This window comes from Procambarus clarkii, chromosome 46, assembly GCF_040958095.1.
Source record: "Procambarus clarkii isolate CNS0578487 chromosome 46, FALCON_Pclarkii_2.0, whole genome shotgun sequence".
In the NCBI taxonomy this organism is placed as follows: Eukaryota; Metazoa; Arthropoda; class Malacostraca; order Decapoda; family Cambaridae; genus Procambarus; species Procambarus clarkii.
In genome coordinates this window covers 32,557,291-32,569,546 of record NC_091195.1, presented here as the reverse complement: position 1 = coordinate 32,569,546, position 12,256 = coordinate 32,557,291, and the positions used below count along the sequence as shown (strand labels likewise).

The 12,256-nt window shown below is 43.3% G+C and overlaps 1 protein-coding gene across 2 annotated transcripts in view; it reads left to right on the top strand.

Moving 5' to 3' along the window:
• LOC123770540 (methyltransferase-like protein 27) overlaps positions 1-12,256 on the top strand; it is a 121,572-nt gene that overhangs the window by 63,487 nt on the left and 45,829 nt on the right. For both annotated transcript variants that reach the window (XM_069301905.1, XM_045762549.2), the window contains exons 4-5: positions 3,779-3,821; positions 8,338-8,453. In XM_069301905.1, coding sequence (XP_069158006.1) covers positions 3,779-3,821; positions 8,338-8,453 — 159 coding nt within the window. The remainder of the gene's footprint in view (positions 1-3,778; positions 3,822-8,337; positions 8,454-12,256) is intronic.

Genomic DNA, 12,256 nt, shown 5'->3' with positions numbered 1-12,256 from the left:
ACTTTTGATATCGTTCGCCTTATGCGTTTTTGTTCTCGTATTGGCATCTTTGGTGATATTTAGCGCCCTTTGATTATTCTGCGCATTTGATGGTGCTACATAGCCTTCCCGGTTTGGTACCTTATTTTGATAATTACTTGCTTACTTGTTGTCTTGTCATTTTTTCCTTGATTTGATTGTTTATATTGATTTCAATTTCGTGTTATGTTCTTGTCTTGGTGTATGCTGTGTTTCTCTTGCGTTTCTCCAGGTTTGTTTATTGTTGTACTAAGCTGTCGGTCCTTCTGGTCGGTGTTTTTTTGTTTTGTTTTGTTGTTTCCTAATGTTGTTTTTATTGTAATTTATTGTATTTCCATGCATGCTTGCATGTGAAAATAAAAATGAAAAAAAAACTTCCCTGGTTTCTCAGAGACGGACGTAAGAAGTCTAGTCCTTGGGTTGTACTATATTTTGTTATTTATTACTAAGGTATGTATTTTAAGAGTAATGCTGTTGTAAAAGGATCAGGCTAATTAGATATATCAGTAGGTTAGGTGATAGGTAACTTTGGGTTACTGAGGATCATAGAATATTATTGTGTTGCAGTACGTTACAGATTCCTCACAATACAGATTCATAAATACAAATTTATGTATCATACCTCCATACTGTTACTTAGATTAGTGTACTACTGCGTGGGGTTGGAGCCTGGTGTCAGCTAGTCCAAAGTATTAGCGGTTCAGGATGTGATAGCTGTGAATAAGTTCTTGAATTTCATTGATGTGACTAGTTGAGCTGTGTGTCGAAGCTCTTTGTTCTGATGAAAGTTTCAGTTGTATACTAGTGTATATCGGTTGTATAAAGGGAATGTTAGTTATCAGTGTTTTATGGTGAACTGTTTATGTTTCAGTAAACTGGGGTTGTTTTAACCAACCTTTTAATTATAAACTTACCCCAGACACTTATTGAAAATTGCCCAGGCTTTGGTTGGCCAGCGATGCTGTGGCTCATGAGGTCATGACGGGCAATAACAAGGGAAGACTCGAAGTAGCGAAAAAGCTGTCTACAGGAAGGAAAAGAATTGAAGAAATTAAGCAGAGTAAGAAGTTTACGTGTGGCATCCATATGCAGACAATGAGTTACAATAACGTGGCTGAAGATATGATGACCAATCCACACACCAGAAGATGAGGAGACGACGACGTTTAGGTCCATCATGGACCATTTTCAAATCGACTGTGATGGGAGTGAGGGTGTTGTTGTTTTAGATTCAGTTGCTCGGAACAAAAAGTTCCAAGTAGCACGGGTTATGGGGAGCCCGTAAGTGGAGACACTTTGGAACCCTTATCTGTATCAATAGCTAATACTAGAGATCTGGGGATGGGTAGGGGGGGGGGGTCTTCATAATGGTTTTCGTGTCGGTCTTGGGTGCTTCTGGAGTCTATGTTGAAATCGACCTTGTGGTCATCCTGGTGGTAGTCTCCGGAGTGGTAGTAGAGGCAGTGAGACTTGCACAAGGGGCCATGATGGGGTCCTGGCCATTGGCCAGGTATAATACGTTCAGTTCGCTGACAAAACGGTAGTTGTCTGGTCCGACAAGCCTCTCCGCTAGTCTAATAAAACCAAGAATAATGCCTGCACTTGATGCAGGGGGAGATGCCAAGAGCCTGTGGGGACTTGGGACGCCATTGTGAAGGCTGGGTCGCCAGGTGCGAGGAGCCACAATTTGGTAGGATGGGAAAATCTTCAGATCGGTTGGCGGGAGCTGAGTGGTGGGTTGAGCGCCTGGTTCTCTGGCTGCGGAGGTAAATGGGTTGTTTCTCTTGGCTTCAACCTGGGCCTTGATGTTTTCATGTCTGCGGGAACAGCGGTAGGAAATTGCGGGGTGATTGCAATCGCAGAGCAAGCAGCGATGGGTTGTTGCCTTGCATATGGAGTAGTGAAGTAGTGATAGTCCAGTGCACACAGGCTACACCTCTGGACTGGGTGCTGACACTTGTTGGTGGGGTGGGAGAACTCGTAGCACTTGAAGCACCGCTTGAGCTCATGGTATCGATCCTTTTTTTTCTTTTTTTTTATTTGTAAGCCGATGCAGTAGAAACCTTGTGTGGTAGCCCGCGTGGCCGCAGCTATTGTGGGAGGTAAAATATAAAAATATATAACTAATATTAGTGTGAGTACTCGCCTATTTGTGCTTGTAGCAGGTTGAGCTCTGGCGCTTTATCCCCGCCTCTCAATCGTCAATCGGCTGGTGAACAGATTCCTGAGCTTACTGGGCTCTATCATACCTACATTTGAAACTGCATGGAGTCGGCCTCCACCACATCACTGCCTAATGCATTCCACCTGTTAACTACTGACAATGAAAACGTTCTTTCTAACGTCCCCGTGGCTGATTTAGGTATTAAGTCGCAACTGTGTCCCCCTTGTTCGCGTACCACTCATGTTAAAAAGTTTACCCTTATCTACTGTCAATTCCTGAGAATTTTGTAGGTAGTGATCATGTCTCCCCTTACTCTTCTGTCTTCCAGTGTCATCAGGTGCATTTCACGCAGCCTTTCTTCGTAACTCGTGCCTTTTAGTTATGGGACTAGCCTAGTGTCATACCTCTAAACTTTTTCCAGCTTCGTCTTGTGCTTGACGAGGTACAGGCTTCACGCTGGGGCCACATACTCCAGGATTGGTCTTACATATGTGGTATACAAGATTCTGAATGATTCCTTACACAGGTTCCTGAAATCTGTTCTGATTTTAGCTAGCCTCGCGTATGCCGAAGTTGGAATTCTTTTTAGTGGGATTCAGGAGACAGGTTTGGTGTGATATCAACTCCTAGATCTTTCTCTCTGTCCGTTTCATGTAGTACTTCATCTCCCATTCGGTATCCTGTGTCTGGCCTCCTGTGTCCACTGCCTAGTTTCATTACCTTGCATTTACTCGGGTTGAACTTTTGTAGCCATTTGTTGGACCATTAATTCAGTCTAGGTCATCTTGTAACCTCCTAACATCTTCCTCTGTTTTAATCTTCCTCATAATTTTTGCATCAGCAAACATGAGAGGAACGATTCTATACCCTCTGGGAGATCATTTACATATATCGGAAACAGTATAGATCCATGAACTGGACCCTGCGGGACTCCATTGGCGACGTCTCGCCAATTTGAGACCTCTCCCCTCACAGTGACTCGCTGTTTTTTGTTACTTAGGTACTCCCTTATCCAATGGAGTTTCTTCAGATTCACACCAGCCTGCATCTCCAGCTTTTTCACTAGCCTCTTATGTGGTACTGTGTCAAATGCTTTCTGGCAATCCAAAAATATGCAGTCTGCCCTCCCCTCTCTTTCTTGCCTGGTATTTGTTGCATGGTCGTAGAATTCAATTAATCCTGTGAGGCAGGACTTGCCATCTCTGAACCCATGTTGATGCTGTGTTACAAAAATTCTTTCGTTTCAAATATTTCACTTGCTTTTTTCGCACAATCTTCTCCATCAGCTTGCATGGTATGCAAGTTAGGGACACCGGCCTGTAGTTCCGTGCCTCCTGCCTATCCCCTTTCTTGTATATCGGGACTACATTAGCCGTCTTCCAAATTCATTGGAAGAACAATCACTGGGGATGGTTGCTGCCTACATCATCATAAAATATATATATATATAATATATATAATATTATATATATATATATATATATATATATATATATATATATAATTATTATTATTATTATATTATTATTATTATATCTATCTCTTGCGTCAAAGACCTATTATTTTACCATTAACTGAGTGGAATATATTCCACAGGTACGGGCGCTGTCGGTCGCGAGCTGCACAAGAAAGGATTCACGTGAGTATAATGGGAAATTGTACTAGACAACTTCTCGACTGAAGTTCTGAATAATTCATTTACATATAACACAGTGGTCAGCGTAGTCGGCTAACAGAAACGTCCTGGGCTCGATTCCCATTTAACATAACTACCTATGAGTTGGCCAACTACTGTTGGTTACAACCTGTGGGAGGTCAGTAGTTGGTATAAGAGGCATCGGTAATCCTGACAGTAGTCCTGTCCCCATCTTGGGGAAGCTAAAATCATATGTCATTTCAAGTCACACAGAGAATGCAATTCTTCTCATCCAAATGTATGAACATAAGATTGAAGGACCATGCCTGGCAGCTGTTATTTATTTCAAACAACTAAAGGTCGTATATTTGTCTCACAAAGAATAGAAACTTTCCAGTGCCTTTGTCTCTCTGATGTTTCACTGTAACTTATTCCACAATATTGCATCTAAATTTCCTAGTCAATGTTCCCTTATTTATATTTGAAATCTAAATTTCTCCAACTAAAATTTATTATTTAGTTATTTTTTAGTAGATATTTTTAACATCTAGTTTATATCCCCTTGTGAAAATCTTTCTTTCACGTGAAAGAAAGCAAAAATAGAGAATTTTCCCATTCTAAAATTATAATACTGAGGAACTTACTAGAGTGTCGTAGTGTTTGAATGAGGGTAAAGGAAACATCCAAAGTATGTGTAATTGTATTTAAAATAAATTTTCAGATTTAATTTAAATTTAGATGCAATATTCCTTTCTCAAGGTGTTGTATACAATATTCTGAAATCAATACTTCTTCGATAATACTCACTGAACCAAATACACTATTTGGTCGAACGTACCAGAGTATACTGTTGGACCTAAACTTTTTCACATTTTGAACCATTAGTTTGATAGTCCGAGAAAAATTAAACATTCTTAGACCTAACATAGTACATATAGGTACTATGTTATGTCTAACATAACATGTAGCCTTACTTGCAGATGTTAGGATAGGTCTTTTAGCTACATTTCTGATTTATTGGAATCACATTTAGGTTAATTCAGTAATACAAAAAGTATTTAGATGATGAGTCGCAATAACGTGGCTTAAAATGATCACACATCACAACAGGCAGACGACGACGTTTTGGTCCGTCCTGCACCATTATCAAGTCGTATCGTGGAAAGAGAGTGGAAGAGATGGACAATATCAGAAAAAAAAATGAAATGAAAGGTGTAATGAATGAAAAAGGAAAGTAATAATAAGTTGAAAGGTAAGAATAAGCTGAAAGAAAACTAGGAAGAAAGGAAAGAATACGAGAAAAAGGTTAGAAAAAAGAAAAGGTAAGAATAAAGACAATAGGTAAATGTTATATGGAAAGGAAGGGAACGGAAGGAAGACGGAAAAGAATAGAAAATAAAGCGTAAATAAGCTAACGTTAAAAAACAAAGGTAAAAGTAATAAAAGAAAAGAAAACTGCAACGATAACTTGGTAACGAAGAGAAAAAATCTAGTAATGAGAAGGAAAGAGAGCCTAGACGGGGCAAAGCTACGTCAGATCACACAATTAGAAATGTAATTATCCAGGACGAACCGAAACGTCGTCGTTTCTTCATTGTCCAATGTGTAATTAGGACGTTATACAAGCGTATATACGGACGTCGCTCTATCAAATATAAACTAAGATTTATTGATCCCTGCCTTAGGGAGGTTTATAGCCATAGATTTAATATAGTTATCACTATATTTAGCTTTCAGTAAATTTGCATTCATTCTAAGAAAGGTTTCCCAGAACACTGGAACTCTTATGAGCAGTGAGTCGATGACCTTTGTCATACACGGTTCTTTATAAGTATGGTGACACAACCTAATGAACAGTGAAACCTTTTGCATCATGAAATCATTAAATTCTGTTCGTTATTAGTAGCTTTAATGCAAATTATAAGACTAAATTAACCGAAAGTGTCTTTCATTACTCAGTCAAGTAATGAAAAATACTCCACTTACTCCACTCCAGTAGTTGATGCATTACATCATTTTCAGTGACTAACCATACACTATTTTTACCTTCTACAGTGATGGTACACATATCTATAAGGTCACCTGCTAGCGGCCGTGGAGTGAGGACGTCTTGCCGACCCTCCGTGGCTGTTGGGGTTGTTTGCCATTTTGGTCGCCAGGTGGTGTGGGCATCTCTGCCCTCCCAGTTTGTTGCCTGCCTGGCTGCGTGTTGACGTGGCAGTTCTGATATGGGTGACCATCTTCCCCCTGTTGTGTGTGTGAACTCCATGGGCCTGGAGTTCACTTGTAAGGCTGGATATACGACCATCGAGATGGTGATGTGTGACATGCATCGTATCCCGGTGGAGGCTATCTATGGTGTAAAGCTTGTTACAGCCCACCGGGTTGTTATTAAGTTCGTGAGGGAGGACGAGTACCGGGACTTCCTCCGTCGGTACGAGGAGCGTACGTTGCCGTTGCCAGATGATGCCGACTCTGTGGCGATTTCGGACCACAGTGGTGCCCTTACTTATGTCAGTGTCCATGGTGCGCCCGTGGAGTTCCCTGAAGACATCCTACGGCGTTATCTCGGGAGGTTTGGTACTGTAGTCAGCGTGCGGGTGAACACGCTCTCCTCGGGGCGGTATGCTGGGAGGCGAACGAACATTCAAACGTCGGGAATGCGCCTGCGGTCGGATATACCTTCTTCTGTCCAGCTTATGGGATACAACGTCTGGGTGTATTATGCCTGACAGCCTCGTACCTGTTTCCAGTGTGGCCTGTTGGGGCATCTGGCTGCCGGGTGCTCTGAGGCCCCAGCTGCTTCTGTCAACTTGTTCCAAGAAGAGGATTTCCCGCCGCTCCCACTGGAGACAGTCTCCGGTGATGATGAGGTGTGCGTCACATTCGCTGCTGCAGCTCCCACGGCGACGTCTGACATTCCTCCGGTTGTTGCCAACCCTCCTCCGGTTGTTGCCAACCCTCCTCCGGGTATTGCGGTACCGTCGGTTGGTCTCCCTGATCCTGTCACTGTCCAACTGCTCCCATGGGCCTTCCTGGTGGTCCATGTGAGGCGTCTCTGTCTTCTCCCTCGTTTTCCTCATCCTGGCCCTATGTCCGTGACTCGGGGTCCCGGATATGCTGAGTGCTGGGGTGGCTGCTGAGCCTCCTGCTGTGTGTGGCCCGGTTCCCCCTGTGGTAGAGGCTGCTGCCGTTCTGTGTCGGGCTTCGGTTCATCCGGCTCGTGGTACCCGTGTTTCTGGGTCTGCTTCTGCCTCTGACGATATCCGGCCGGTGCCCAAACGTTCCCGGCGTTCGTCTTCTGCCTGGGCCGATGTTAGTGACTTCAGTGACCGTGGGTCTTCGGGTGTTGACAGTGTGGATGCGGATACGTCGATGTCTCCGCAGTTAGTGGTGGCGGAGGTCCATGTGCCTGCTGGTGCTGGTGCCTGTTTCTCGGACGTGCCTTCGGTTCTTTCTCCGCCAGGGGCCTCTTCATAGTGGGGGGAGGTGGCTTCCGCTGCCAGGGGTGGTGTGGACTCTGGTGCTGGGCGTGGTCTGGTGTTGACATTATGGAAGGATGCGCGCAGTCCGGGTTCCCTGCTGTCGTCTGGTGGTGTGCACAGGGCCATGGGTGCCCCTGTGGTGGTGCCCTGTGGCCCATTCGCTCCTGTGAGGGTGCACCTTGGGGACCTGGAGGACGTGTTGCCAGCGTCTGTGATGCCACCGGTCACTGGACGGAGATTGCCAAGTTACTGCTGTCTGACGGACCGGAGAACTTTCTTGGTGGGCAGGTACCCTTCATGTGGGGGCAGGTGGTGGCTACTCGCCTCATGGGTACTACCATCTGGGTTTCCTGCTTGCGGGCGTTTGTTGTCCCGGTTCCGGATATTATGGCGTCCCCGGTGGATGGACGGGACCCTTGGCGGTGGGTGCTCTGGGAAGCGTTCAATGTACGGTTCCCGTGGGCCAGGTTCCCGGGCAAGTATGTCCACTGATTTCCTGTGTATTTCCTACATGAAATGCTGTGTGCCCCTCTGGCTGTTTGTTTGCCCTGTTATATTATGTGCTCGTGCCTCTCCCTTTGCGCGTTTCTTTGCCGTATGGCATATTAGTTTCTAGTGCTTGGCGTCACTCGTTTCGCGTTTTGGCTTGGCGTTTCGCCTTTCCTGGCTTTGTGATTCACCCTTAACGGGTACGCCGGGGCGCATCCGATCCCATGATCGTCGTCGCCCCTAACTCAACAACAACAACAACAACAACACATATCTATAACATTAGGCAACTGTCAGGTGATGACTCTCTGTTTGTCACTCGTACATCTCCAGCATCTTTATATTTGTCAAATAATTTGTATGGATAATTATTCTGCAGTTCAACAGAAATAATATATTTTGTCTGAACAATTGATTTTGTATTCACTGGAAAAAAATTTGTGGCACTATAGACACAAATATTTCATATATAAACTCTTATATTTCGTAATTAAAATGTAAATTAAAGATTTTTGTCTTGAAAGTTAGAAACCGTAACCTTCCAGGAACATAGATGCCCTGGATCCCTCAGAAGGAATGCTGAACGTTCTAAGAAACAAAGGAGTGTACAACCTTACGTATCAGGAGTTCATAACCCAGAACCCGACAACTATTCCTCAAGGTGATAACACATCCTCGTCCTCATGTTTAATGCTTTAGGCAATAAGTAACAAAATCTAGTGTATGGAACTCTTAGTGTCGTCACTTCTGCAATATAAAGTAAATGGAAAAATCCATAGGAGCCCTGAAGAGGATTTGAGTCTATGTGATGGGTGTGCCCCACGCACACGCCCTAGTCAACTAGGCCACAGCATGGTCAAAAGAATTGCAACCTGGAGATGAACTAAACTTACAAGGGTTTTCTGAGGCATCTACTGAAACTGTACCAGGATTTTTACACATTTACCCCATGCACTCTGGCTCTGTCATCCAGGAATGTTCTTCTGATACTCCTCTTTCAAGACTCTCCTAGATGACAGACAGAGTGCATGGGGTGGATGGATTGTGTGAAAATCCTGGTCCGGCTTCAGTGGAAGCCTCAGGAAACCCTTGTGAGCTCAGTAGAACTCCAGGGTTGCAGTTCTTTAGACCATGTCGTAGACTAGTTGACTAGGGCGTGTGTGTGGGAACACCCACCGCATAGGTTCGAATCCTCATAACAGTTCCAACGAGTGTTCTCATTGACACATCACATTACTGTGATTACACTGTGTATAAGGTAAATGCTAATATATGTATAAATACTTACCTCCTACCTCACATCCATGTACCTAGACCTAATTACCAAAGCTAATCTACATAAATATAATTGTAAATGTTTGTTTTGTTCAAAATCGCTAATCTCCGAATGTTCACTGATTTCTTTGAAATTTTGACACACGTTTGCATTCGAATATGCGCTTGTTTTTGTATACCTACTATTAAGATGTGAAACCTGTGACAGGTAAAACAATGTATTTTTTAAGCTGTGTTTTTCAAGGTTGGGAATGATGAGTAGGACGAGGGGATGGGGAATGGTAGGGAGCACAAAGGAAACGGGGGGGATGGTTGGAAAGACTAAGGGGATGGGGGAGTGGGGAATGATTGGGAGGATGAAGGGATGTGGGAGAAGGGAATGGTGGGGAGGACGGGGGAATGGGGAAGGGTTGCTGTGGCTCAACAACGCCCACGAGTTCCTGAGACTCCTTGACAACTGCTCAACTAGTCAACCTGTCCTCTTCCCCACCCACATAGACTTGTTCAGCTGAAGGCATAGTGTTAGGTTCCGCTTTAGTAAACAGAGATAAAACATTTATTAAAAATGCTACTCAAATCTTTGTCGTTATCTGACCTCTCTCAGCTTTTAATGAACCAATCCTTTCTGTGAGATTTTTGTCTACGCCTACCTCCCTTAGGAGGTGGACTACAAGTTTAAAGTCTGTTCACGGCAGTTAAGCATGAGTCCAGTAGAAAAAGGAAAAGCGGGAGCAAACCACCAGGCCTCCACCACCAGGGGTGAAAACCTGTCCACAATTGGCCACTGGCTCCTCCTAGTTAAACAGGACGTTAAAACTAATAAAGGGTAACCGACGGGTTCTCACAATCAAATATTTATATTTGATGTGGCGCTATGAATTGGAATTCGAATTCCCAAGAACAGCCGCCTTATCAAGATCACATCAACACTTAATAATATGCAGAAATATGGTGGAATAATATGGTTGAAGGGTTGACATCAAAGACCGTTTTCTATAACATAACAATTTATTAATAACAAGAGACTAACTACTACATTACCGAGTTTACGTTACGTTAATGTCCATACAGTGGCACGATAACAAACAGCTAAATAGCAACCCTTGCTGTGAGGCTGCATACTGAACTAACCTGAACACAGGTGTGCCCACTGATGACGCAATATTGCAAATCAAAGAAAAATATCACAGACTAAGTTACACCACAGCGAATGGTTACGTTATTGTACATCAAGTGGCATTTGCAACACAGCTATTCAACAGCCCCTCGAGAAGTGACAGCAGGCTCCATCTTGCTGACACTTCGGGCTGACAACATGAACTAACTGAACAAATGAAGGATATTCACTGAAGACAAAGACACAAGCCGGCAATCAATAGTGTCTCGGTTTCCCTGACAGCTACTATAATCACAAACTTAGGGGTCCTCCCGCCCCCCAAGAGAGACCCACGTAACTAGGAGGGTAGTCCAACAGTGACCCCCCCCCCGCTATCACAACCCAGTGTGAACACTCTTTGCAACTCCCTACAAGAAGTTGCACTGTTGTAAACAGTAACAAAGACAGGCAACGCGGGATTCTGGGACACAGCTCCACAGATCCCTAGATGACTCTACTCTCGTCACCAGACGACAACCAAAAGAAATTGCCTTAAGTGATTAATTACGTTAATTGACTGATCGCAGCAGTCAGCAACAAAGTACTACGGTAATCACAAACAATTGTCTCCCACTAGACAACAACATGATGATACTCTACGTTAATCTTTAACACTTGTCTCTCTCTTGTTAACACTAACTCAACATATATTACATCACACTTGACTCCTTGCAAGTATTCAGTGAGTAATTCTCAATTAAGGTCAAACGGACCACTAATTACATCCCCATTGAGTTACGTTAACTAAGCCTACCCTAACTTGGTAGCTTCTCCACAGTCTGTGTCAAAAAATTACTAGTGAGTATTAATTACCCTAATTAAGTCCCTAATAACTTCTGACCAATTAATTAACTGTCACCAGGACCGATAATTAATCATCCATAAATACGTCTCACTCCGCACTGCCTAAGCAGGTCTCATCAAACACTGTGAATTCACGGGAAAGGAGTTAATTACCCTAATTAACAAGATTTGCCACTAATCCACTGTCCTCAGACAGGATATGATTAATACAACGATTTATGCTAGCTCCATGACCTCGCTTTACCGAGTCATCAGAGCTCTCCAATGTTAATTACTCCACTAATTAACCTGAGCCACTAATTGCTATACCCCAGAAAGGTAATTTGTCTCGAGCATATTACGTTAACACAAATACTGACAGACTCTGACAGATCCTCTCCCACTACGTGAATTCATGATGAGAAGGCTAATTACATAATTAGCTAGAGTGGTCAATTAGTTGTCACATGGACAATTAATTGCTCCCGAGACGTATCTCACTCTAGCTCAACACTGTTTTCTCTCATAACAGCCCTCACTCACTCCACAATACTATGTGTGCACCCCTTATCCAGTTAATTACCCCTTACTTAATTAACTCACTGAATCCTTAAGTCCTCAACCCAACTTAAAGAAACAAAGTAACCCCAGCGTTACATAGGTCACACTACAATGGCATGCAACATCATAAAAGCACTGCCCACATATGGTTGCGGCTACTGCAACTCGCTAATTACTGTGCCCACACAATAATGACACATGGTTGTGCAACACACAAAAGTATACTAATATTACTGCCCCCCCCCTTTTCTTGCACCCGATTGCAAAGGACTACTGTGAACACACACCTCAGCAAGGCAATTAACCCATCAATTGCCTGATCTCATTAAGTACTGTGAATTCCCCTAAATAATCCTAGAGGTCCCTTAAACCCTCAACACAGTTCCTGGGGCAATAATATTGTATAAACTGAAACAATACTGCACAAACCTGCAACATAATGATGCCATCAGCATACCCCACATGCTAATGACATCATTAGGCAATCAGTCAGCAATCACATCTACTGACTTACCACACAACACAGTACATAAACATGCAAATGAACACATAGAAATGGCATTTACATTATCAATGAAAATTATATCATCAAGTAAATGTAACTAATTACCTCTAATGATTATAATTTACGGTACTCTATGGCATTAATCCAGTCTGAACGATTATATAGAATCGACAAGCTGGATCAC